This window comes from Archocentrus centrarchus, chromosome 23, assembly GCF_007364275.1.
Source record: "Archocentrus centrarchus isolate MPI-CPG fArcCen1 chromosome 23, fArcCen1, whole genome shotgun sequence".
NCBI classification, from domain to species: Eukaryota; Metazoa; Chordata; class Actinopteri; order Cichliformes; family Cichlidae; genus Archocentrus; species Archocentrus centrarchus.
This window is the reverse complement of record NC_044368.1, coordinates 266,025-293,749: the sequence shown is the minus strand read 5'-3', so window position 1 is coordinate 293,749 and position 27,725 is coordinate 266,025. Positions and strand designations below refer to the sequence as shown.

Here is a 27,725-nt window from a genome sequence, read left to right as displayed (position 1 = left end):
ATCAATCAGTGTTAAATTCTCATGAAGTGACATGCCCAGACCTGCTACTGTTTGTCCATCTTTGACCTCAGGGGTCATGACCTGCTTTAGGTTATGAAAGCATCATGTCACTGAGGGTCCTCACAAAGGCAGAAAGACATATGTGTGTGCTGGTGCTTGGTACAGACAGCGTGCTCTCTGAGCCTCTTTGTTTCTGCTCACTCACACACACACACACACGCACACACACACACACACACTGTTGGCTGGTCATATGACTACGCCACAGTGACATCATTATCATTTTACTCCCTCTGAGCTGATGATCAATAATCTGCCAGTGATCAGACCAACTGACCATCCTGATCAGTTTCAGTGACTTTCAGTCTCCAGAGGATGAAACTGACATATTTGATATTTCTGAAGTGAAAAAAATATTGATTTATTTATGTATTGAAATGTTCACACTTCATGGTCAAGAGAGTATTTATTGATGTTTTCTTTTGAAATCCAAACAACTGAATAAAGGGGTAATCTTTTTGTTTTTTCATTTCCAGCATCATGTCTGAAGAGCTGCTGTGTTATTTTAAGCACGCATGTGTCTGAGTGTCTGTGAACGCAGCACAGGCGTCAGCAGGAGGTCTGGACTCCATCCAGCTGCTCCTTTACCTTAAACCCAGGTTATTATAAAATCCACACAACAGAGAAAGCAGATTCTTTTGTACCAGAGTCATGTTGCTGATATCCAGTTCATAAAAACTGTATTAATTAAATCATTTAATGGTAACAATAATGGTCACCATGCACTCCACCAAACTGCTCTGCTCAGAGTGTTAGATGACCTTTTAATGGCACCTAATGCAGGAGTTTCTGAGCATGACTCAACCTCAGTTCTGCATTCGACACAGTTGACCATCAGATTCTGATTAAAGCTTACGTGGCTGGGTGAGCCCTTCAGCTACGGCCCTTCAGGTAGAGTCCTGCTGTTCAGATTATGAGACACACACAGACGTTTCACTGTCTCTGTTGGAGGCTTCATGTTTTTTTTCTGTGTCCTGTGGCGTCCCACAGAGCTCAGTTCTCGGCCCCTGTTAGTCACTTTATATGTGACACCTCTGGGACAGATTGTATTAAAATTAGTTACCCAGCTTTATTTCCCTTTCAAACCATTATAAGTTATCTAGGCTCCCTTACTGCTGGGACTGGATGGTAAAATACATTCTGCAGCTGGCGGTTCTGGTTGCTGCCCCAGAAAATGTGGCCCTCCAGGAACAGCGTGGGTACCATGTTCATGTCAGCATAGCGGTTATCACTGATAATCCTTCGACACCCACGTTAAAAATTCTGTTTTTCTCTATCTGAGAAATATCAGTAGGTTGAGCTCTGTTTCTAAAGAGGAGCTGGAGATGCATGCTCATGTTTTCATGTTCTCCTGTATCAAGGTTTTTCTTTACTCGGTGAATCTGCCCCGAATCACCTGCAGGTACTTCAAAATGCTGTCGCTATGCTGCTTACTGGATCAAGTAGCCCCATATCGCCCAATACTGATGTCCTTTTACCTGCTTTTTAAACCTTGTTCCTCTGTAAAGCACTTTGACTCCTGTCTGTGAAAAGCACTATATAAGTAAACACCACTGGTAACATTAACCCTCACACCTCTAAATTACTCAGTACTTAAAAATACTATTGTCGTTTCCTCTAAAATAACCCAAAGGTACTCAGTACTTAAAAATAGTGAGACTTCTGCTTTCCTTTAAAGCTTCCAGTTGCTTTCCTGTACCTACAATTTAAATGTCATCATGAGCCCATAAGTATTTTAGGTATTAAAAATACTTCTGAATTACATCATAAATGTGGGGAAGTGGTAAGCTGTAACTGTATTTGTAATCAGGGCTGAAAAGCACAGCACTGACACAAACCCCAAATAAAATACTTTTAGGATCACAGAAGACATCATAGTGTTTAATTACACTTCCTGTCCTTTCATCAGACATCGGAGGGCGAGCTGGAGATCATCAGCAGGTGACACCCTTCCCATGGTGCCCTGCATCCTTGGGGGTCACCATGGAAGATGAGCCATATCCAGAATGCCGAGCTCAGGAGCTGTTCGATCAGTTTGTATCTGCATCAACCTGCAGGGCGGCGCTACGCTGCTTCAGTCAGCTGTGTGAACATCTGCAGCTGGACCCGAGCACTGCCGAAAGGCCATTGTATCAACCGATCAAACGCTGCCTCAGCTACTGGAGGGCAAATGGCCTGTGGGCCAAGCTGGACCGGAGGGCGGCACAGGAGGAGTACCAGAGGGCCCGAGTCTGCAGCAACATGACGGTATGTGATCAGAATCCTCTTCAACACCACGTCAGGAGTTTTAGTTTAAACATACTAATACATGTCTACCTGGCATTATTAGGAACATCTTAGCAGTTGGATCTTCTTTTATCTTTAGATGCATTCTACTCTTCCTGGCACAGCCAGACCTGGAAACAGCTCTCAGAGGGTTGAACCTCTGCTACACCTTCTTCAGCTGTTGATACAAGGCTTTTGTGTGTTTTAAACCAGATTCTGAGGTGGTTAAATCAAGGTTTAAAAAGAAGGGAAGAGTGTCTCTGATTGGTTGTCTGCTTTTTCCTCTCTTACTGGTCAGTGTGTGATCATCGGGGCAGGGCCTTGCGGTTTGCGGACAGCTGTGGAGCTGAGCTTCATGGGAGCTCGCGTGGTGCTGCTGGAGAAGAGGGACTCTTTCTCTAGGAACAATGTTCTCCACTTATGGCCCTTCACCATCCATGACCTGCGTGGCCTTGGAGCCAAAAAGTTCTACGGAAAGTTCTGTGCTGGCTCCATTGACCACATCAGTAAGTCTGTGATCTGCTTCTTCTGGCAGATCAGAGCAGCTGAATCAGAGCAGCTGAATTGTCCAGATGTTTCCTGTCTGCAGGTATTCGCCAGCTGCAGCTTGTCTTGCTGAAGGTCGCCTTACTGCTAGGGGTCGAAGTTCACGTCAACGTGGAGTTTAAAAAGCTGGTGGAGCCGCCGGAGGACCAGCACAGACACAGTACGGCCTCAGATTTTTCAGTTTGGGGTGGCTCTGGCTCAGAAGGTAGAGCAGGTTGTCTATTAATCAGAAGGTTGGTGGGTCAATCCTTAGCTGCTCTAGTCTGCATGCCAAAGTATCCTTGTGCAAGATGCTGAAGCCCAAGTTGCTCCTGATGTGTGACTGGACTTAGAGAAAAAAGTGCTTGTATGACTGTGTGAAGGAGACATGCTTTGACTGCTCGAGCAAAGTAGAAAAATGCTTTAGAAGAACCAATCTGTTTACCAAAGAGGCTGCTCTCTTTGAGCCTGTATTTATTTTTAAAGGAAACTGAAGTGTGTTCACAGCTTAAATTTACAGTTTAAATATGTGACAGGAGTTCAAATGTCAGCCAAGGTGCAGGTGGTCAATACACCCGTCAGAGATACCACTGAGTGATGTTACAGTTTGGGTGTAAGTCAAAGTCTTGAAAAACATCACTGGTGTTTCAGGAATAAGAAGCTTAACCCTTGAAAGGAGCTGAGATGTTAATTAGAAAGAACAAAATGGGACTCAGATGAGCGAGAGATATGCTGGAAGCAGGTGAATATCAGCCAGCATCAAGGTGATAAGGTAATAAACTGAGCTGGAGAGTCATTATACTTATTTGTTTTTTCTGTAAGCACGAAGTACCGCAGCAATTTCCTAATGCTGTGAACCTGTTCACCCATATGGCAATAAAAACCTTCTGATTCTGATTCTGATTTGGAATAAAGAAATGATGTCAGATAGTATCTGTAAATTTAACTCTGTCCTGAAAGCAGATTTACTACCTTTCTATTTATCTGTGTACCGGTGCAGACGTGGGCTGGAGGATGGAAGTGAGTCCAAAGTCTCACCCTGTGAGTCAGCTGGAGTTTGACATAATAATCGGAGCAGACGGACGCAGGAACACACTGCCAGGTACAACGCCTTCAGTCCTGCTAAGGATTTGAGTGTCTGAGTCCTAGCAAACATGCTAACAGTATGTTAGCATTTAGCTTTGTCCAAATCTGATCTGATAGTTTTTAGACCAGAAAATTCCAGTTTAGGCCTCAGACATCTCAGTCCAACCTAGATTTATGAAACTCCAGACCACAAAGCCCATCAGAAAGTTGTACATTTAAATCAGTACTACATTGCAAGCATTTTACTCAGTGTCAGCTGAGTCAAATGCTTACACTTTGTGTAAATCTGAGTCAGAAAGAGCATCAATATAATGTTTCAGACTGTTATGACCCTTTTCTGGAAATATTATGTACTTTTTACTATCTCCCTTTCTAAAATTTGGACACTGTGTAGCTGGCTGTGGCTTCCTTTGTGTGTGACCAGGTTTCAGGCGTAAAGAGTTCAGGGGGAAGCTCGCCATCGCCATCACAGCAAACTTTAAGAACAGAAACACCACCGCTGAGGCCAAAGTGGAGGAGATCAGTGGTGTGGCGTTCATCTTCAACCAAAGATTTTTCCAGGAGCTACGCCAGGAAACTGGTCTGTTTTGAAAAATGTCTCACCTCAGTCAGAAACTCTAGGGTGTGTGTTTAACGTTCACCTGTGTATGCCTGTTTCAGGGATTGACCTGGAGAATATTGTGTACTACAAAGATGACACACACTATTTTGTGATGACAGCAAAGAAACAGAGTCTGTTGGAAAAAGGAGTTATTCTGCAGGTAACACACGCACCCGGAGTTATCATCCATTCATCCATCCATCCATCCATCCATCCATCCATCCATCCATCCCATTGAAAGGCTTTAGCAGCTCAGGGCTAATCTCATCCAAAACTGGCATCTTGCTGCCTGGGAGCATCTCAACCATCCCAGCAGCCTTTCTAGTGTAACAAACTTCCATTACTGAGGATGTGTTGGTCAGATTCAGGAATTCCTCAAAGTCTTCATTCATTAATCCAACAATATTCCCAGCTAGGTCAGCAGTTTTCCATGCCCGAACACAGCCTGAGCCAAGCATGGCTTTCCTTTACTAAGTCACAGGAAGGTTTAGCAGCACTTCCTCAAGGCCACCCAACAGTCCTTCTCCATCGCCTCTTTGAACTCTTGTTCAAAGAGGCGATCAAGAGTTGACCTCTTTGAGGCGAGGTTTGGCGGTCACCAAACCTGTGACTTTGGTGACCGCCAAAGTCACAGGTTCTTTTGGCCTCCTGGTACCTGTCTGCTTTTATGGGAGACCCAAGGGTCAACCAAGCCTGAAAGGCCACCATCCAGCTTTGCAATGGAGGTTTCTAAACATGGCTCACTCACACTCCATGCCCACTTACCTGAGAGAAGTTCCTCTGGATGTGGGAGTTAAAGTCCTCATTGACAGGGGCTTCTCCCAGACTTTCTAGTTCACCTTCGCCACCTGTTCTTGTTTACCAGGTATGTGTGGAAGCCTTACAGAGACCTGAAGAAGGTAACCTTTACATTTGATGACACAACAAACTGACCTTTAACCTAAGATGCTCTGGTACCAAGCACACTTATGAGGCACCTTACACTTGAACATGGTGTTTGTGGTGGCCAGTTGATTTTGAACTGTCCAGTCATGCACCACAGACCTGATAAGCTTTCCTCTCAGGTCTAGCTCCAAGAGGGGGTTCTGGTTTGCAATTTCAGGTCAAGGTATTCACAGATCTCAGGATTAGAGGAAAATACAAACTTTTCTGTTATGTTGCTCCCTTATAGTGTCACTAAGTAAACATTATTACTCGACACACAGAGCATGGAGGACAACTTCTTGCTGGTTCACTCATTTGTTTATTATGCTACTGTTGCTATCAGAACCCCTGTATGCCCTAGTGGCGGTCTGCCCCCCTGTGGTAAGTATTGGTAGGACATCTCTAGGTTCATACATCACATATCTCCTCCCCACTAAGATTTGTTGTCAGTAACAAAAACATTTCTTCGGAAACAAACGTAAGACATTATATCCCCTTTTAAACTACATGAGATTATTTCTTTCTTTACTTCTCCACAACATTACCAGAAAATAGGAGAGTTATGTCACAGCTTATAATCACTTCAAATATCAAAACTCAGAACCATTTAACAACATTCTTCAACTTTTTCTTTTCTTTTTTTTTTTTTACAACATCTTGGAATGTCAACATTGTTCAACTCTTTTTTTTTTTTTTTTTTTTTTCGTGGTTGTTAAGTTTACTGATCCCTGTAACGTACCGGCGGACGTGTGATCCTCACAGGATATCGTCGTACAGTCCCTGTTGTCTCTGAATGTTCTGTGTGTGTCATTTCTGTGGACTGTGGTGTCTTGAGTGTTTTGGGTGTTTTTGGTGGTGCATGTGGTGTGTGTGGCACTGTATCAGTATCCTCCTTCTGTTGAGGTGTATTTGGGTCAGGTGTGGTTGTCTGAGGAAGTGACAGCGGACAACTCACAGGAAAACTCCCTGCAGTCTCTGGTGGGTCTGACTCGGGCCGAGTCAGCATCTGGTCCACATGACGCTTCCAGACCCCTTGTGTTCCCACATGTACCTTGTAGGACACTGGTCCGGTCTTCTCGATCACCACAGCTGGCGTCCACTTATCCTCCCCCCTCCTATAATCACGCACGAGCACTGGCTCACCAAGTTCAAACTGTCTCTGTTTAGAGTGTAGCTGGCGTCGTTGCTGTTGAGCCTCTTGTGACTGGTGCACTGTTCCAGCCATACTTGGTTTCAGGAAATCCAGTCGAGAACGCAGCTTGCGTCCGATGAACAGCATTGCAGGGCTTTCCTTGGTTGTTGCATGGGGGGTGTTACGGTAGGTCAGGAGGAACGTATCCAGACGCTGCTGCACTGGTGTAGTTCCTCTGGAAGATTTCAGAGCGTGCTTGAAGGTTTGCACAAATCGCTCTGCCAAGCCATTGGAGGCAGGGTGGTATGGTGCTGAGCGAATGTGTTTGACTCCATTGGCTTTCAGAAACGTGCTGAATTCTTCAGAGCAGAACTGAGGGCCGTTGTCGCTTACAAGACTGTGTGGAATGCCATAGCGACTAAAAAGTCCCCTAAGCACTTGGATGGTTTTGCTGGATGTGGTGCTATCCATGATGTGCACCTCGGGCCATTTGGAGTGTGCGTCCACTATGACCAGGTACATGTGCCCTTCAAATGGACCTGCAAAGTCCACATGTATCCGTTCCCAAGGACTGGATGGCCACATCCATGGGTGTAAGGGTGCTAGGCCAGGGTCTTTCTGCACTCGTTGACATGAGTGGCATGATTTTGCTTGGTGCTCGATCTGGGAGTCGATGCTGGGCCACCAAACGTAGCTACGAGCTAAGCTCTTCATTCTTACTACACCTGGGTGTGCTGAGTGTAGCTCTGTCAGCACCCGGGGGCGCAGTTTGGGTGGCACAATCACTCTCAACCCCCACATAAGGCATCCGTGCTGCACAGTGAGATCATGGCGGCGCTGGAGATAGGGAGACAGCTCACCTGCGTCCTTTGCAGCTGGAAAACGACCAGTTGTGACCATTTCCATGACACGGGACAGGGTGGAATCCGACATGGTGTGACGCTTGATCTCGGCGTTGCTGACTGGCAATGTGTCCAACTGTGACGTGTAGAACACCTCCACTGCACCTTGTTTCTCACTGGGGGCATGAGGGAGCGGTAACCTTGACAGTCCATCAGCGTTGGCATGTAGGGCCCCCTTTCGGTACTCAATGGTGTAATTGTGAGCGGAAAGCATGAGCGCCCAGCGTTGCATGCGAGCTGCAGCCATGGATGGTGTGCTTTTCACTGGACTGAAGATGGTTGTAAGCGGGCGATGGTCAGTGAGTAGCGTGAATGTATTGCCATACAGGTACTGGTGGAACTTGCGTACTCCAAAGACTATCGCTAACGCCTCCCTCTCAATCTGAGCGTAGTTTTGTTCTGCTTTGCTGAGAGTTCTGGATGCATAGGCGATGGGTTTTTCATCGCCATCCAGCATGACATGCGAGAGAACAGCTCCGACCCCATAGGGTGAAGCATCGCAAGCGAGACGGAGCGGCAACTCAGGGTTGTAGTGTGTGAGCACCTCTTGTGATACCAGGAGTGCTTTGGCTTTCTGGAACGCTGATGCACAGGCTGACGTCCACTGCCATTTCTTTTCTTTGTTCAGCAGTTCATTCAACGGCTTTAGCACAGTGGCCAGATCAGGGATAAAGCGTCCATAATAGTTTAGCATTCCTAGGAAAGATCGAAGTTTACTTACATCGCCTGGTGCTGGTGCTTCCACGATGGCACGTACCTTCTCCGGTGACTTGTGGAGCCCAGCAGCATCGATGATGTGGCCCAGGTATTCCACGGATTCCTGGAAGAAGAGACATTTCTCTTGCTTGAGGTGCAGGCCGTATTCCTCTAGCCTGCTGAGTACTGCATCCAGAGTTTTCAGGTGTGTCTGCTTGTCAGGACCACTGACCAGTATGTCGTCCAGGTAGCAGTGAGTGTGTGGCAGTCCGAGGAGCACCTGGTCCATTGCCTTCTGGAACAAGGCGGGCGATGACGCTACACCAAACGGCAAGCGGTTGAAGCAGAACAGTCCTTTCTGTGTTGAGATGGTCAGCAACTTCTTGGAGCTCTCTTCTACTTCCATCTGTAGATATGCATTAGATAGATCCAGTTTACTGAAGCGTTGACCTCCAGCGAGAGAAGCAAACAAGTCCTCAATACGTGGAATTGGGTACTTGTCGATGCAGAGAGCTGGGTTGATGGTGACTTTGAAGTCCCCGCAGAGTCTCACGGCGCCGTCCTTCTTGTTCACGGGCACCACTGGCGTAGCCCAGTCACTATGCGCCACAGGTGAGATGACGCCAAGCTCAGTGAGGCGTGTCAGCTCAGCTTCCACTCGCGGTCGAAGAGCATATGGCACATTGCGTGGTGGGCAGAATTTGGGTACACTGTTTGGTCTTAGAGTGAGCCTGGCTTTCACTCCTCTCATGGTGCCTAACTTATCGGAGAAAACAGCGGAGTGTCTCTTTAAGCTGTCTGTCTGTCTGTACTCAATTGCATGTACAGTCTTTAAGTCTCTCCAATTTAGTTGAATGGCTCTCAGCCACTCCCTGCCAAATAATGGTGGAGCATCCGCCTTCACCACATACAGTGGCAAGACAGCGTGTTGCTTGTTCAATGCCACTTGCACTTTAACAACTCCTTCTGGTGCCAAAGGCTCTCCAGTGTATGTCTTTAGTATGATATCAGTGGGTTGCAGAGGAAACTTATGCAGCTTTCGTTTGTACAGTTCCCAAGGAATCAATGACACTGCAGCCCCTGTATCCAATTCCATCTCCATTTTCTTTCCGTTAACTGTTGGCACTACTGATATGCGTGAATATTTCCCTTTCTGAGACACTGCATACAGTCCCAAGTCACTGTCACTATCCGATTTCGTTCCTTCACTTTCACTTTCATTCGCCTCGACGTGATGGATCTTTTTCTTTCTATCTTTCACGCTGCGTTTGTGTGCATGGCTTTTCTGTTCAGGCTTAATATCTTTGTGTTTATGTTCTCTTTCATGACTGCTTTTTGATTTACTCCTGCACATTCGTTTCGTGTGGCCCTTCCTCCCGCACTGGTGACATTCGCGGTCTTTGTACCAGCAGTCATCATCACTATGATTTCCCTTCCCACAGCGGCGGCATTTTTCACCTTGCGAAAACACTGCGTTTACTTTCAGGGAATTACTTAACTGCTGTACGTCGCGTGCTGCTGTCTCTGCTGACACTGCATGTTCAACAGCTTTCTTGAACGTGAGGTTTTCCTCAGTCAGAAGGCGTTTCTGCACAGCTTCGCATTTCAATCCGCAAACAAATCTGTCCCTCAGAGCGTCCTCTAGGTAAGCCCCGAACTCACAGTGTTCCGATAGCTTCTTGAGCACTGCTACATACTGTGCTACCGTTTCTCCTTCCCCCTGATTTCGCTTGTGGAACCTGAACCTCTCGGCTATAACAAGCGGTTTCGGTGTGAAGTGATCTTTAAGCACAGTCACAGCCTGTTTGTAAGTCATTGTGCCAGGTGCCACGGGAGCTACTAAGCTAAGAAGCAGTCCATACGTTTTAGGTCCCATCACACTGAACAGTACTGAAACCCTCTTAGCCTCATGAATGTCATTAGCCACCACGTAATGCTCAAAACGTTCAATATACGTTGCCCATTGCTCACCAGACTCATCGAAAATGTCCATATGTCCATATATTCCAGCCATCATACGTCTTTCTGGGATTACGTGCACTGTAGATGAACTCGAAGCACTCGATGTCCTTGTATCCGCAGATGTAACACTAGCTGCACTCGGGCCCTCCGATGATGGTTGGCTCATAGTTGATCAGCACATTAGCTATCCAAAAACGCGGGTGTTCATTTCGGTCCAAAAACTTGCACAAAGCTGACTTAACTTTCACAGCCAGTCGATGAAAAGTATTCCGAAATACACGACTCGTCGCCAATTTATGTTATGTTGCTCCCTTATAGTGTCACTAAGTAAACATTATTACTCGACACACAGAGCATGGAGGACAACTTCTTGCTGGTTCACTCATTTGTTTATTATGCTACTGTTGCTATCAGAACCCCTGTATGCCCTAGTGGCGGTCTGCCCCCCTGTGGTAAGTATTGGTAGGACATCTCTAGGTTCATACATCACATTTTCCATCACATTAAGGTGGCTGACAGGTGTGGAGTCATTCTGCAGGTAACAAACATACCTGAAGTCACACGCCTGATGACTAACAAAGCCAGGAGTAAACCTGAACTAATAACAGATGCCTTTTCTTTCTCCTTTAGGACTGTGCAGACACAGAGCTGCTCCTCTCTCGGGAGAACGTGGACCAGAATGCATTGCAGGCATATGCCCGCGAGGCCGCAGACTTCTCCACCAATCACCAGCTGCCATCTCTGGACTTTGCCATGAATCACTACGGCCAGCCAGATGTCGCCATGTTTGACTTCACCTGCATGTACGCATCAGAGAATGCTGCTATGGTTCGCCAACGCCATGGACACCAGCTGCTGGTCACACTGGTCGGAGACAGCCTGCTGGAGGTGAGACAGGTGGAGGACAACAGGCTGCTGGTGAGACAGGGGAGGTAAACCACCTGCTGGAGGTGAGACAGGTGGAGGTAAACAGGCTGCTGGAGGTGAGGCAGGGGAGGTAAACCACCTGCTGGAGGTGAGATAGGTGGAGGTCAACAGGCTGCTGGAGGTGAGGCAGGGGAGGTAAACCACCTGCTGGAGGTGAGAGGTGAACAGGCTGCTGGAGGTGAGACAGGTTGCTGGAGGTGCTGGCACATTAATTAAATACCCTGTTGCTCTGCGTGTCTGCAGCCCTTCTGGCCAATGGGGACAGGAATCGCTCGAGGGTTTCTGGCAGCTCTGGATTCAGCTTGGATGATACGAAGTTGGGCTCAGGGTGCAGCTCCTCTGGATGTCTTGGCTGAGAGGTGAAGACACACCTGGATAGGACATACCTGCTGTTCTCTCACACCTGGCCACATTATGTCTGTTTGTCTTTCCTGCAGAGAGAGTTTGTACCGTCTCCTCCCTCAGATGACTCCAGAGAACATGCAGAAGAACATCACTCTGTACTCTGTAGATCCAGCAACAAGGTACCTGAACACCAGCTCTTTGACCATCACACCTGCCCAGGTAAACACTGATTACAAAGAGGGAAAGATACTTTTGTTGTCTCTGTTGATTGTGTTTGGCTGGACTGAAGAATTTAAAGCTGAATCAATGCATGAGTAAGGATTTTCAGCTGTTCCTGTATGAACTGATGGTTTTTGTCTTCAGGTGAGATACCTGGTGGATACAGGAGAAGAGCTGGAGCTAAACACAGACTGCAGTAACATCATCCGGCTGTCCTCCCCCAGATGCCTCAGACAAGGTGGGATTACTCCAGACAAGGACCCGCCCACACTCATATGTAAAGGATCAGTTCACAAAGCACAGTGGAAATGCGGGCCCGTTCTTAAGCGGTTCACTGGTTCATTGAAACTGACACAGCACTGGCACGAGAACCAGCACCTCGGCGGTGGAAATGTAGTAATGTAGTTTATTGGATGAAAAGCAGAACAACAGCATGAAGGACTCTTAAACACACAAGTATTTTCAGGACAAATTTCCAGCATATGAAATAATATAATGAATATTTTTAATTATTCTTTTCCTTAGTGTTCAGGTTTATTCATGTTTTATTTTTTTTAAATAATTATTTAATGTGAGGGTGGTGCTGGGGTGGAAAAATTGTGAAAAAGAGAAAGAACACCCTGAGCTCGTCCTTGAGGAGCTGTATACCCCATTTCAGTGCATTATTAGAAGATCTGCCAGAGTCTCCTAAGAAAGGAGGAGCAGGACTTCAAGTAGCTGATAGAGACAGATCCTCCAGCTTTAAAAATGCTCTGAAGTTTTTATCTGATTAGTCTCCCCTCTCTCTCTCTCTCTCTCTCTCTCTCTCTCTCTCTCTCTCTCTCTCTCACCCACACACACACACACACACACAGAGTCCTTCTCAAGGTCCAATCAGCTGCTGACTTGGTGTCAGGAACAGACTCGTGGTTACCATGGCGTTAATGTTACCGACCTGACTTCTTCCTGGAGGAGTGGCCTGGCCCTGTGTGCCCTTATCCACCGATACCGACCTGATCTGATGTAATTAGTTTCCATCGGTTTGTGTTCTCACAATTATGTTTTTAGTTTCCTCAGACCTTCTTAGAGTTCAGAGAGTCTCTTCAGATGTGTTTAAAGAGATTCACTTCCTGTCAGAAACTGCTTTCTATCATTCTGTGAGAGAACTTAATTCATTATCATTGAAAAAGCTTCCTGAGGAAAAAAAATATTACAGCAACCTTTTGCGGTCACTGAGTGTTTCATTATAATCAAAAAAGGAGAATTAAAGTCCTCAAAGGCCTTTTGCCTTTATTGGATTGTGTAGTTGTAAAGAGGAGACTAGAAAGTCGGGGGAGAACTGCAGCAGTGGCCTCAGATTGGAATCCAGCCTTGAGCCATATGATCAGTGCTGCTGTCTTTCATGATGTTTTTTTTTACATTAAACATCACTGGCTCAGCAGGTTGATGAGATTTTTCAGAATAGTTTCTGCCTAAGGTTGCAGTGTCCAGAGGGGATTGTTCCTTTAAAGGTGAGAAATGGTGACTTTTTCCATGGTCTGAACTGACTTCCTGTCCCCCTCAGAGACTTTGATTCACTGGACGAGCTGTCGGTGGAAGAAAACACTCGACTCGGCTTTGATGTGGCTGAACGAGAGTTTGGGATTTCTCCTTTGATGACGGTGGAGGAAATGTCATCTGTGGAAGAACCAGACTCTCTGTCCATGGTCATGTACCTGAGCCAGTTCTATCAACTGCTCAAAGACTCACCACCCCCTGCAGGTGAGGCCACAACCTGCTCCCAATCAGCCTTTCTAAAATGACTAAGAGGAAAGATGTGCTAATCCAAAATAGTGGACTGATGTATTTCTCACTCACACAACTCAAAAATCTGCTCATTAAAAGTGACTCAAGTGAAACAATTGAAAGCAAGTAAAAATGTTGACAGAATATTCCAAACTAACCCTAGCCCTACTGATTTATAATAAAAGCAGCACAAATGAAAAGCTAAATGTGTTTCCAGGTCTAACCCTAACCCTAATACAACTGCTGTTTGTTTCAGGCTACCTGAGTCAGAGCGCTGACTTGAGATCAGCTCTCATTGCTCCCGCGTCACTCCTAAGCCGACTGGGAACCAGTGTGTCCAGGAAGAGAAACCCAAAGGTAAGAGTAGCTCCACCTTTTCATACCTGCAGTCATCTGTGTGAGATTTAAGATGGTAATAATTTACAGTTTCTGCAGGAGCATGGGGATGCTCTGGGTAAAAAGAGGAAGACTAGTCAGCCTAGTCAAGAGCTGCAGGAGGTCAGTGTCAGTGTTTACTTCAAATGAGCTGATACTAAAATATTCATATCCAGAATCTGGAGTTTCAACCAGAACCAGACTGGAAGACAAAAACCTGAAGGACAGAATGTCTTAACCTTTATTCAAATCAGAGACTGTAAACAGTTAATGGGCCATCCATCCATCCATCCATCCATCCATCCATCCATCCAATGCCTATCCAGTTCAGGATTGTGGATCAGATGATGACTTTTCTTTAATCAGGACTCACAACTGAATAAAAGATGAAGAAAACGAGTCATCAGTGAAGACAAACGCTTCTCTTTCACTGTGATGACCCTCTTTAGTCCTTGTAAGTTCTGAGAGTCTCAGGTGGAGCTGAGGAAGCTCAATCAGCCGGCTCTCATCGAGGGCTGATCATGGCCTAGAGTATATAAGTTGCTGGCTTGGCCACTCTTCCTCTCTTGTGGAGGAGTGGAGACACCTCCACAGGACAGGCTGGGCTGATGGCAGAATCTTTGCTTATTTATCCAATCACACGCCACACCACTAATTTACTGATGTTCCTTTTGTAAATAAACCATCTATCCATTCTCTTATCCTGTTCAGGGTTGTGAGGGTGCTGGAGCCTATCCCAGCTGACACAGGGCAAGGGGCAGGGTACACCTGTACAGGTCGCCAGCCTGTCACAAGGCCAACAACCATACACGGGGAGAACATGCAAACTTCATACAAAGAGGTCCGGGCCAGACCTTCTAGATGTCATTCTAGCTGTGAGGCAGCAGTGCTAACCACCACACAGCAGCAGTGCTGCCTTAAATCATTTAACATTTATGCTACCATAAATGTCAAATAAGCCAGCTGATGCACTATACACTTGTGTGGACTCCCTTTTTTTTTTTCTTTTTTCTATCAAGCTGTAGCCACTTGTAACATCACTAAGGCGGTGCTGGTGTCCAATAGGAAGGAAGAGGATGCCGCAAAGCTGACACCAGCACAGTGTCAGCTGCCAGGACCAAAGCTGGAACCATGGATGTCAGTGTCAGTGGGAGGAGTTTGATTTTCCTAGTAACCCTGTGTTCCTTTCCTGTACTCAGATCTGCTGAGGTGTGGGCTTGTTCTCAAAAAGCACTGAGACAGAACTAACACCAGCACTGCAAGTCCAGTTTCAGGTTTCAGTCTGGTTCTGAAGGTCTCTGCAGGACAACCTCTGACCTTCACTCAGATATTGATGTTTGGTTTTGCAGTCACGTGACCTGAATGGTGATGTCAGCCAGTCCTTTGAGGAGGAGTTTGTGGGTGGAGCCAGCCGGTCCAGAGTTCGTCTGATGGCCAATCAGCTGCAGGCAAAGCTGGACGAAAGTTCCTCTACATGCAGGGCTTCTTCTTCTGCTGCGTCTGCAGCTTTACGTCGACTGGTGAGAGCACAGTGATTTCTGATCAATCATGTTGATTTCCTGATGGTCAGTTGGTCAAAGTGGACACCAGCCTGAATATGTAAAAACAGATTTTAATATACGTTTAATATAAAACTGTGATCCTGAAGGTCTGAGGTAATGTATGATGTGTGTTCCTATAAATTCAAACACTGACTCCCTGTGTCAACCAGCAGGGGGAGCAATCCATCCTCCCTCCAACCTCAGAGTCTGCAGATGGTCAACCAGCTGCAGCTCCAGTTCACATGTCATCATGGAGGCCGGTAAAGACCAGTAGAACCCAACAGAACCCAGTGGAGACAGATCATTTTCAGATACATTTTCACTGTATAGAAATTAAAATCATCAAAATTTATCATCAGCAACGTTTAAGAGGATGCAGGTGGCTGAATGGTTAAAATAATTTGATATATGGCAGAAAACTAATCTTCCAGCTCTTACGAGCTTCTAGCTTTTCCGTTTTCCTGCCTGTTAATAACTGAGAGCTCCATCTACATCACACAGATGTTGGTTTGGTTCATGAGAAGTCACTTCATGGAAATAAACTGCTCGTAGCTCAGGGGGCACTGATGCACACACAGGGTGACATAATCATGAATCAGACTGAGTTTGCAGTTTGAATTCAGACACTTTAAAGAGGAAATCTCTGTATTCTGTGGCAGACATCACACCACCTGGAAGCAGACCATTTCTGATTGGTTCAGGTGTTGCTTCTAGCCTCCTGAATCATCACACAGCTTTTGCAGAGTCCCGGCTATACAATGGTCTAACTGTCTGCTGTCTTTGCCAGAAAAAAAGAACTCTTCAGCAGGAGCAGATGAGTTTTCGGTTCAAACAGAAGCTCAAGGCTCAGACTGTTCTCAATGGGGATGAACAGCCTTCTGAGCAGGTACCTGGGCAGGTGTCTGTGGTAGCTCAATGTGTTTGTGTGCTGGACATACACCCCTCCCTCCTGTAGTTCTCTGGTTTGTTCTGGTCTAAGTCTGAAAACCTGTGTCCTCCAACTGCACTCGTGCTCATAAGCTTGAAGGTCCTCAGTGGATCGTTGAGTCCTGCAGGGCTGCACTGATTGTCTGCTTCATGTGATCAATAACAAACTCAAGCTCATGAATGGCTCCTATTGAGCAGAGGAGCTGCTCTCAGATCAGCCTGCAGCTCTGATGTGTTTGCTGAGTGAGCACTTTGTGCAGCTGGACTTTCCCTCCATCTCTTGCTGTCTTTTTAACCAGCATCACAAACAGGATTTATTTTCATCTGCTCTGGCTTCCAGTAAACCACTTACTCACTGAAAGCAGCAACACTGAAACAGCTGAAGTTAGATTTACTGAAAGATCCACCTGATGTGGACAGCTCAGATGTCACAGACCAGAAACCATCAGGTCCATAAACCTGTGAACGACCTGGAGTCAGTCTCCTACCTCTGATGTTTCTTCCAGGTTTGATATAAAATTATCCTACAATGTTTCTACTCTTCAGAGTGAAACATTGTGGGATAATTTCCATCCATCCATCCACTTCCGCTTATCCTGTTCAGGGTCATGGGGGGGCTGGAGCCTATCCCAGCTGACATAGGGCGAGAGGCAGGGTACACCTTGTACAGGTCGCCAGCCTGTCACAAGGCCAACACAGAGAGACAGACAAACATCCACACTCACATTCACACCTATGGGCAATTTAGAGCGGCCAATTAACCTAACCCCAGTAAGTGCATGTCTTTGGATTGTGGGAGGAAACCCAAGCAGAGATGGGGAGAACATGCAAACTCCACAGAGAGAGAGAGAGAAAGAGAGAGGCCCGGGCCATGGTGGAATCAAACCCAGACCTTCCAGATGGTATTCTAACTGTGAGGCAGTAGTGCTAACTAGGGATAGTTTTCTTTCAATTTCTTTCAATTTTATTTCAGACGTGAAGATCTGATCAATGCTAAAGATCAGTTTTCATAGCATCAATCACTTGTGAAATTTCCTACTTCAATACCAGAACACTGAACATGATGCTGGTAAAAAAAAAAGCACTTAATTTCCCATCAGTCTCTGCAAGGGATCAGGGGCCTCATTTCTAACCGCTGCATAGCAGAAATCTCAAGGTCTCCAATTCAATTCAATTCAATTCAATTCAATTTTATTTATGTAGCGCAAAGTCACAACAAACAGTTACCTCAAGGTGCTTTGTATGTGTGTACAACAATACAGTAAAAATGACTTGGTGACAGTGGGAAGGAAAAACTCCCTTTAACAGGAAGAAACCTCCAGCAGAACCAGGCTCGGGGGGGGGGGGGGGGTCATCTGCTGAGACTGGTTGGGCTGAGGGGGGAGAGACAGAGATTAATAATAACTAATGATTAAATGCAGAGTGGAGTATAAACAGAGTAAATAAGGTGAATGAAAAGAAACAGTGCATTATGTGAACCCCCCAGCAGCCTAGGCCTATAGCAGCATAACTAAGGGATGGTTCAGGGTCACCTGATCCAGCCCTAACTATAAGCTTTATCAAAAAGGAAAGTTTTAAGCCTAATCTTAAAAATAGAGAGTGTGTCTGTCTCCTGAATCCAAGCTGGGAGCTGGTTCCACAGAAGAGGCGCCTGAAAGCTGAAGGCTCTGCCTCCCATTCTACTCTTAAGTATCCTAGCAACCACAAATAAGCCAGCAGTCTGAGAGCGAAGTGCTCTGTTGGGGTGATATGGGACTATGAGGTCTTTGAGATAAGATGGGGCCTGATTATTCAAGACCTTGTAGGTGAGGAGAAGGATTTTAAATTCTATTCTAGATTTAACAGGGAGCCAATGAAGAGAAGCCAATATGGGAGAAATCTGCTCTCTCTTTCTAGTCCCTGTCAGTACTCTAGCTGCAGCATTTTGGATCAGCTGAAGGCTTTTCAGGGAGCTTTTAGGACAGCCTGATAATAATGAATTACAATAGTCCAGCCTAGAAGTAATAAATGCATGAATGAGCTTTTCAGCATCACTCTGAGAAAGGATGTTTCTAATTTTAGAAATATTGCACAAATACAAAAAAAGTGGTCCTACATATTTGTCTCTGGAGCTTGAAAAAGGCGACTGGACTTCTTTTTGTTTCTTGAAGACGTTTCACCTCTCATCCGAAAGGCTTCTTCAGTTCTCAACCAAATGGTGGAGAGACCCAGGTATTTAAACCCCTGTGGGCGTAGTCCCCTGGAGGTGGTTATGACCCTCTCTGGAGCTTGAAAAAGGCGACTGGACTTCTTTTTGTTTCTTGAAGACGTTTCACCTCTCATCCGAAAGGCTTCTTCAGTTCTCAACCAAATGGTGGAGAGACCCAGGTATTTAAACCCCTGTGGGCGTAGTCCCCTGGAGGTGGTTATGACCCTCTATTGATCATGTGCGTGAACACATGTGCCCAGGTGTGAAGGGGGCGTGGGTCATATTTAATCAGTGGTTTCAGTTGAAACCAATTTAGGACTCCGCTCCATTGTTTCCTGTGGCCTATTGAGGTCACTGGAACAAAGGTGTGAATGGGGGTTGAGACGTCTGGGAAGGGAGCTCAGGACAGCACTGTAAGCGGGGGAAAGTTGGTGATGTAATCCACCTCCTCTGTTCAATGATGGTTGTTCACAGTGGACATAGATGGCTTCTTTCACTCCTCTTTCAAACCATCTGTTTTCCCTGTCCAAAATGTGAACATTGGCATCCTCAAAAGAGTGCCCTTTTTCCTTCAGATGCAGATGTACTGCTGAATCTTGTCCTGTCGAGGTGGCTCTTCTATGTTGTGCCATTCGTTTGTGAAGAGGCTGTTCAGGACCCTACAACACTGTGCGGAAAGTGTTCCCTCTAAGGCAGAAGGGAAGCATAAGGAATATGTCTGTGTAGATTCTCAGTCATCCAGGTCATAGTAGTCTCTGGAGCTTGAAAAAGGCGACTGGACTTCTTTTTGTTTCTTGAAGACGTTTCACCTCTCATCCGAAAGGCTTCTTCAGTTCTCAACCAAATGGTGGAGAGACCCAGGTATTTAAACCCCTGTGGGCGTAGTCCCCTGGAGGTGGTTATGACCCTCTATTGATCCCGCCAAACACAAGATCAGCGATGTAGTGTATGCTGTTCAGTGCAGTGAAGAGTGCTCGGACCTCTACATTGGTGAAACCAAACAGCCTCTTCACAAACGAATGGCACAACATAGAAGAGCCACTTCGACAGGACAAGATTCAGCAGTACATCTGCATCTGAAGGAAAAAGGGCACTCTTTTGAGGATGCCAATGTCCACATTTTGGACAGGGAAAACAGATGGTTTGAAAGAGGAGTGAAAGAAGCCATCTATGTCCACTGTGAACAACCATCATTGAACAGAGGAGGTGGATTACATCACCAACTTTCCCCCGCTTACAGTGCTGTCCTGAGCTCCCTTCCCAGACGTCTCAACCCCCATTCACACCTTTGTTCCAGTGACCTCAATAGGCCACAGGAAACAATGGAGCGGAGTCCTAAATTGGTTTCAACTGAAACCACTGATTAAATATGACCCACGCCCCCTTCACACCTGGGCACATGTGTTCACGCACATGATCAATAGAGGGTCATAACCACCTCCAGGGGACTACGCCCACAGGGGTTTAAATACCTGGGTCTCTCCACCATTTGGTTGAGAACTGAAGAAGCCTTTCGGATGAGAGGTGAAACGTCTTCAAGAAACAAAAAGAAGTCCAGTCGCCTTTTTCAAGCTCCAGAGACTACTATGACCTGGATGACTGAGAATCTACACAGTCCTACATATTTGTTTAATATGTGCATTGAAGGACATATCCTGGTCAAAAATGACTCCAAGATTTCTCACAGTGTTACTGGAGGCCAAAGTAATGCCAGTATCTGGTTTGACACCATGTTTCTAAGATTTGTGGGGCCGAGTACAAGAACTTCAGTTTGATCTGAATTTAGAAGCAGGAAATTAGAGGTCATCCAGGCCTTAATGTCTTTAAGACATTCCTGCAGTTTAACTAATTGATGTGCGTCATCTGGCTTCATTGATAGATAAAGCTGAGTATCATCTGCATAACAATGAAAATTGATGCAATGGTTTCTAATAATACTGCCTAAGGGAAGCATGTATAATGTAAATAGAATTGGTCCTAGCACAGAACCCTGTGGAACTCCATAATTAACCTTAGTGTGTGGAGAAGACTCCCCATTTACATGAACAAACTGGAGTCTATGAGATAAATATGATTCAAACACTGCAGTGCAGTACCTTTAATACCTATAGCAAGCTCTAATCTCTGTAATAAAATGTTATGGTCAACAGTATCAAAGCTGCACTGAGGTCCAACAGGACAAGAACAGAGATGAGTCCACTGTCAGAGGCTCTAAGAAGATCATTGTTAACCTTCACTAATGCTGTTTCTGTACTGTGATGAATTCTGAAACCTGACTGAAACTCTTCAAATAAACCGTTCCTCTGCAGATGATCAGTTAGCTGTTTTACAACTACTCTTTCAAGAGTCTTTGAGAGAAAAGGAAGGTTGGAGATTGGCCTATAATTAGCTAAGACAGCTGGGTCAGTGATGGCTTCTTCCCACACAGATGTTTACATCTATGAAACAAACTTAACAAATATTTACTTCCACCCCACTCTAACCCTAACCTTGACCTTTGGGATTGTAGACAACTGAGTCACAGGATGATGGTGGATTCATGGAGATCTTCCTGCTTTTTCTGGCTATTACAGAGTCCATTTTCAGATCATGTTAACAGTGTAACTGCAGACGGTGGAGCACTATTTTAGAAACAAGGCCCCTGGTTTGTGGCTGTAATCTGTCTGCCTTCCTGTCTGCCTGTCTCAGTGTCTTCAGATGTACACTGGTGGAGTGAGCTTATTGGCTGCACAGATAGCCAGTCGTTTTCAGAGTCAGGAGGAAGGTGGTGTGGTAAGACTGATTCACTCTTCTGTCACTCGTTCACTTCAAAATTTTGACTTCATTTCAGTCAGTTGAAGTGAAGCAGCTGTTGTCATAAATCAGCTCATAAATCAGCCTGATGGATGTTCAGTTCATCTTCAGTTGGCTTACATTTCTCTTCTTTTCCTCATGTTTCTTCTTCAGTTTCCTTCAGTTCTTCATTTCATCAAATCTTACGTCTTTTGTCTGTAGTTTCATCATTTCCTTCATTTCACTTCTTTATGTCCTTAAAGGTCTTTTATTGGTTTCCTTTACCCTGTCACCTTTTCTTCCTTTCCTTCAACCCCTCATTCATTTACTTCAGCCTTGTTTCCTTTCCTCCAGTTTCTTCCTCCACTTCCTTCAGCTGCTCTTTGCTTCCTTCTGTTTCTCTTCTTCACATCACTTCTTCCATCTCTTCCTGTCCTTCAGTTTTCCCTGTGTTTGTGTCCCTGCAGGTCTCTGCCAGCTGCAGCGACGTCTGTTTCTTCTGTAAGCAGAGGGTTTATGTGATGGAGCGTCTCAGCGCTGAGGGTTTGTTCTTCCATCGAAGCTGTTTCCAGTGCGCCTCCTGCGGCGGCCTCCTCCGACTGGCTTCGTACACCTATGACCGGCACACTGGTCAGTCCACGCACACCTCCCTCCATCTGCCTGTGTGTGGTGTTGGAGTTTAGATTGTGCTGTAGAGAGTGGTGGACATGTTTCAGTAAAAAAAACCCAAAAAAACAGATGTGACTGTGACAGGTGTTCAGCAGGAAAAAGAAGCCTCACAGAGCTTCTCATCAATGTCTCTGATGTTCTTCAAAATTAACCTCCAGCACAGGAAACACAGTTCAGCAGGCTGTTAACACACTCTGAACTGAGAACGAGAGAAAAAGACTTCAGTGGAAACATCTGTGTATCGACGGCTTTCTGATAGCAAAACATTCACATTTGGAAGAAAACAGGACAAACGTGGCGAAGGAGCAAACCACAGAGCTGAATTCATTATTCTTTATTTTGTAATGAAGCCTGAATACTGGCAAAGATATTCTCAGGCTCATGACCGAGCAGGAGGATAAGGCCTCTCTGTGTCCACCGCACAAATAAATAAACCACGTCTCTGATTTATCTGCAAGCTTTATTGACAGGAACAACAAGAACAGTCTGAGCAACGTTATATGAAATTAAAATGGGTCCAATCAGAAACCAGAGAAGAAAAGCCGTACTGATTCCAGCTCTGTTTGCTTTTAAAGAGTGCGGACCTGTGACGGACTCCAGGCTGTCTTTGAGGACTTTCAGGATAAAAATAGAGACATCTTAATAAATAAACAGTTCTGGTGCAGAGAACAGCGCTGCGTTGTTTACCAGTCAGCAGTTTGCTTCTAACTGCAGATTCAAACACTGGCCTGTGGGCAAAATCTGTCCCCAGTGAAAGTTCTGCTTTTACAGTTTGGATGTAACAACAAGTTTTAGAGGAATCCTGAGAAATGTAACCTTTCATCTTCCTGTTTCCAGTCCCAGCGTCTCCTTGATAAAAGAGGTTCTTTTGAACATGCTGCAGGTCTTTGTCCTTTTATTAAATGGTCATTTTCTGCTCTGTCCAGCACATCTTTAAGTTTTTAAAAACTGCAGCCCACAGGCTCATGGTGTCCCAATGCCAAATATCTGAATGCTTCAAAAAAGAATCAGTATGGAAAGCTGAGGATTAAACCACACAGCGGCAGATCAATGACTGACCTTCTGCTGTGGATGGATCATCTCAAACATTCTCGTGGCTGAAGTTTGGTCATAGCTTCCTGCTAAACCTCGTAAATCCTGGATGTTAAACGTTTTTGTGACATCTGGGAGAACAGGTACTGTTCTCTCAGGCATTTTTCCATATAGTCCTCTACCTTTACCTCAGACTCAGTCCAAAGACAGTACAGGAGGTCAGCAGGTGATTTTCACATGACTGCAGGTTTGAGCTGGAAAAGGAGCAGAGAAAAAAAATTAATCTGTAGTGTAAAGTGTTAGAATAATGAAACAGCTAATAAATGCCCATCTGTTCCAGGCAGTGAGATAGGTCAGAGATAAAGTCCAGTAACGAAACCTGGACCCTCTGCTGTGGGTCAGACTTCCTAAAACTAACCCGTGGGCCTGGTTCTGGACTCAGTCTGATTACAGTCAGGTGCTGCTCTCATGTGACCAACGAGCTCAGTTCAGCGTGCCCTGGCAGCCCCGAGCCTAGCCGCCACACGTCTCCACACGTCTCCACAACATATTTTAACCACACAAAGTGTCTATTGTGGGTCTGACAGATGAATTCTGCAGCTCAGCAGCCAATCAGAGCACGACGGTCACATGACCCCAGTTTGAAGTCAAGGCGGGAGTCGGTGTGAAGGTCGCTATAAAAACATGATGAATTTTAGGAAGCGTTCAGAGACGAAGGCTGGAAGAACATCTGTCCTCAGCAGCTGTCTCTTTGTAAAACCTGTGTGTAACCTGTCTTGACATTGTGTTTGTCATCCTCTGTGTCTCAGGGAGGTTTTACTGCCTGCAGCGCTCTGAGTGTCACCTGGGCGCTCCAACCGTGAGGAAGAGGCCAGCACCATCTGACAGAACTGCGTCACATCGAACGTCAATCGTAAGAAACACTTTTTCTCTGAATGTGAAGCTACTTGTACACACCTGTCCTGCAGGTGGAGCAATGCTAGATTCATTCTTTCAAAGCTCCTGGAAAAGTCTCCTGGTGGTGACTTTAGGAGGAGGTCAGGGTGGTGGTGTGTGGGTGGACCTCAGGTGGAGTTTTGACAAGAACAGCTACCTGCCTGTGAAACACACGGTGATCAGTTCAGGTGTTTTAAATTTAAAAAGTGTTTTGTTCACTTTCAGATTTCAAAGTAAAACAAAACAAAATCAGTGAAAAAAATTTTTAAATGTATTTTTATACAATACAGGTAAGAAAATATTAACACATCTATTAAAATATACAAATTTAAATAACTTTTTTATATCTTAAGTGTGACTTTTTGAATAAAGTCCATCTGTCAAACTCTGAATGTGACGTCACCTTTAAAAACTGTGACTTTAATATTTTAAAACAAAAACAATCAAAACTGGAAAAATGAGAATTACAAATTTGCATTTTTATGTCTGTCACATTCCAGATTTTTAAAAAAAACAAAACATTAAATTATTCTAAAAACATAAAATGTGTGGTTTCATTTTATTGTCCTGTTTGTGACTTTCAAAGTAAAAGCATGCCATTTTAATTTACATTTGTTGAAATAGTGATTTTTTTTTTTTTACTCAAAACTTTGAGTTTAAAGTTGGATTAATTCTGAAATGATATATAAAATTACAGGATATTAAAATGTATAAAAATTTAAATATAAGATGAAAAAGTTTAGTGTAAAAAAACTGTTTGTGGCTTTAAAATCGAGATTTTTTAAATGAACTTTAAATAAAACCATGTTTGTTTGTTTTTCTTTCAAGGCATCTCAGAGCTCAGTGCCGTCTCTCTCTGACTCTCTGACCTCGGCAGGCCGCCGTCGATCCTCAGGTGAGCACACTTCACCTGTGTGTATGCTTTCAGTGTCATACGTGTTCACACTGAGTGCGCTCCTTAAACGGGAATCAATGTGGGCTTTAGTGTGTCTGTGTGTCTGTGTGTGTCTGTGTGTGTGTGCGGCTGCGGCTGCGTTGGTGTGTTGGCAGCTGCTTCCATGATGATGGTGATGCCGGAGAGGATCGAGCTGGAAATCTGCCACCCGATCTCGGAGGTGGAGCTGCAGGAGGAGCCGGAAGAGATTTCTGAGGAGGTCCTGAACCTCTTCAACCTGAGCACGGACAGCAAGGCGGGGTCCAGAAGGTCAGTGAAACCTCAGGAAGCATCAAAAATAGAAATCACCGTGGCACTGATAAGTTAATAATGCTTCAGCCTTCACCAGCTTTACCAGCCTCAGGTGCTTCACTCATGACCACCAGTTCAAGGATTTTAGCTTCCAGAGTTTTGTTCCAGGTCTCTGGTACACACAGTTCAGATTTCAGAGGAGATAACTGTGGATTATCCTGCAGCTCAGCCTGTGAAAGTGGCTCCAAGCGGTCCTCTATCAGCTGGTTTCTGCCACCTCTGGGGACTTGGAACCTGTTTCCTTCCCCAGTGGGGGTCACATGAAATGTTTTACCTCTGCAGCTGAACTTCTTCCATCTTGCTTTATGAAGGAAACTTTTGATATAGCAGGCTTTGATGCTCTGACTGTTATAAATGCAGTTATTGTTTTAAGCATGCAGTAGTCCAGCCATTCCAAAGAAGAATCTGGATGAGGGTCTCCTGAGGAACCATCAGCCTGTCCAACCTGTCCAAACTGCCATATTCTGCTAAAGTTCTAGAAAAAAAATATATTTTCCTCAACATTTGTATTTTCTAGAGCAGAGCAACATTTATGAGGCCTTTCAGTCCTGAGGTTGAAATGCCTTTTACAGCACTGAGTCTGTTCTTGAACGTAAGCAACAAGGTTCTGCTTCCCGCTGATTCTGGTGGTTCTGCTGGATTAGAGTGCTGCTGTGACACCGTCAATCACGAGTTAGTCACTGAGTGTTGAACGCTGCATTTGACTTTAAACTGGTTTAAATCTTATTTTAAACTTATTTTAAACTTAACATTAAATTACAGGATATTAACACTTAAACTTAACATTTCTCCGTATCAGCAGTTGCGATGTGGCGCTCCACAGGGGTCTGTTTGGGGTCCTGTTTCTGTTTTCTTTGCTCCTTCAAAGTATTTGAGAGCATCTCGTTTCTATGCAGATCCCTTAAGACTTGCATTTGAATGTTTGAAATCACATCTCCATACAAAGCCTCAGTGACTGCGTCTTGAATAAAAAATGTTGGATATCACAGATTTTGGTTTATTATAAAAACCAAAAAAAAAAAAATTATTGTGTAAAAATAATTTTAAAACAAACTTTACATTAAAATAGAGTATTCTTTCCATGTTACAATTGTAACTTTATTCAAAAATATTTTTGTAAATGTTTGCAGATTTTTTTTAATCTATTTTTTCTATTTTTACTTTTGAATGAAACATTTACCATTTTTTAAAAATTCAATTCTAAAACTTTAAGCGTTTTTCTCTGAAGGTATAGATCGAATAATTTCTCTTCTGTCAGTGTGTGTTTGTTTGTTTAACAGTGTTGGTCTTCCATCCCTCCCGTTTGTGTGTTTCCTGTTTTCAGTTCAGATTCCGAGGCGGAGGAGGAGGATGAGGCAGAGGGTGTAGACCGTGTAACCTCGGTTGAGACAAGAGCTTCATCGAAAGAAACTCTGCAGCTTTACCTGAGAGTCGAGGAGCAGGAGGAAGAGGAGGGGGGCAGTGAGGTGGAGTCCAGCGACGGTGAGTTGAAGTCTTTGTGAGTCTGTCGGTGTGAAGGGAGTCCTGAGTTTGTGATGAGCTGCTGTGTGTCTCCCCCTGCTGGTAGAAGGGGAGTACGACCCCTGGGAGATGGAGCGCCGCTCAGGCCTGTGGCTCCTGTTAGAGGAGGAGACAGGTAGCGCCTACCTGTACCTACTAAACAAACTCCATTCATGAAACCACAATTTTAGAATAACCACCATATGAGTATGCAGCTGTTGTTGTTTTTTGGGGGGGTGGGGGGGTCAGCTGACCTGATTAACTGACCTGATTAATTAGTTTGAGACTTTGGTTTCTTTAGATTTTAGTTTGAAGTTAAAATACTTAAAGTCTCAGTTTGAAGCAGCTGTTTGCTCACCTGCTGCTTTTAAACGCTCGGCATTTTAATCTTTAATCACGCAGCCTCAGATTCTTTCACATAAAAATTAATATTCATTCATATTCACATTAATATGAAACATGAAAGATGAAGTGTGTCTTTACTTTATTGATCCACCATCTTCTACCTCCAGAGGTGGAGCTTCCTCCTCACAGCTCTGACACAGCTGTTCACCCTGACTCCACCTCTTCCATACTCTCATCTGTGACTCCGTCCCCTATCGATGCCATCACCCCCTCCACAGCCTCCTTCATCACCACACCTGATTCCTCCCCCAGTGAGGACGGAGCCCAAGCACCACTCACACCTGCTGTCATCATGGAGACACCTGCTGCTGATGGGCAGGGCTCATTTGACAATATCACCCCTGAACAGCCGCAGAAGAGGCCCCTCCTACAGGAAAAAGGGGAGGAGGAGGAGGAGAGGGCCAGAAGGAGGAGACAGCGAGGAGCTCACAGCCTCCCCCCTCGACTGCTCTTCCCACCCCTGCAGCCTGGGGGCGGGGCACTCCCATTTAAAAAGCTAAGAGAGGCTCCTCCCCCCAGGCAAATGGAGGGGGGAGGGGGCAGAGCCAGAACCCTGTTAAAGTGTTTAGTGTTTTCTGGAAATAAGAAGGAGCAGAAAAAGAAGGGGGGCAGGACATTACCCGCAGAGAGGGTGAAGAGGGAAACACTGAGCCGGAGATTTACAGGTGATGGTAATAACAATACCTTCAGTCACTGCAATGTCACTGTGATCATAATAACTGTACC

General features: G+C 45.1%; 1 protein-coding gene across 1 annotated transcript in view; it reads left to right on the top strand.

Annotated features, from left to right (window-relative positions):
* Positions 1–27,725, top strand: part of mical3b (microtubule associated monooxygenase, calponin and LIM domain containing 3b) — a 31,634-nt gene that overhangs the window by 535 nt on the left and 3,374 nt on the right. The window contains exons 2-27 of the mRNA XM_030719800.1: positions 537–659; positions 1,970–2,307; positions 2,624–2,831; positions 2,915–3,031; positions 3,851–3,952; positions 4,361–4,516; positions 4,597–4,697; positions 10,784–11,041; positions 11,324–11,439; positions 11,518–11,644; positions 11,789–11,882; positions 12,499–12,646; positions 13,188–13,384; positions 13,665–13,765; positions 13,844–13,906; positions 15,133–15,303; positions 15,495–15,584; positions 16,112–16,210; positions 21,128–21,211; positions 21,679–21,841; positions 23,722–23,825; positions 24,677–24,743; positions 24,899–25,052; positions 26,419–26,576; positions 26,662–26,730; positions 27,107–27,664. Coding sequence (XP_030575660.1) covers positions 2,044–2,307; positions 2,624–2,831; positions 2,915–3,031; positions 3,851–3,952; positions 4,361–4,516; positions 4,597–4,697; positions 10,784–11,041; positions 11,324–11,439; positions 11,518–11,644; positions 11,789–11,882; positions 12,499–12,646; positions 13,188–13,384; positions 13,665–13,765; positions 13,844–13,906; positions 15,133–15,303; positions 15,495–15,584; positions 16,112–16,210; positions 21,128–21,211; positions 21,679–21,841; positions 23,722–23,825; positions 24,677–24,743; positions 24,899–25,052; positions 26,419–26,576; positions 26,662–26,730; positions 27,107–27,664 — 3,769 coding nt within the window. The 5' untranslated portion in view covers positions 537–659; positions 1,970–2,043. The remainder of the gene's footprint in view (positions 1–536; positions 660–1,969; positions 2,308–2,623; positions 2,832–2,914; positions 3,032–3,850; positions 3,953–4,360; positions 4,517–4,596; positions 4,698–10,783; positions 11,042–11,323; positions 11,440–11,517; positions 11,645–11,788; positions 11,883–12,498; positions 12,647–13,187; positions 13,385–13,664; positions 13,766–13,843; positions 13,907–15,132; positions 15,304–15,494; positions 15,585–16,111; positions 16,211–21,127; positions 21,212–21,678; positions 21,842–23,721; positions 23,826–24,676; positions 24,744–24,898; positions 25,053–26,418; positions 26,577–26,661; positions 26,731–27,106; positions 27,665–27,725) is intronic.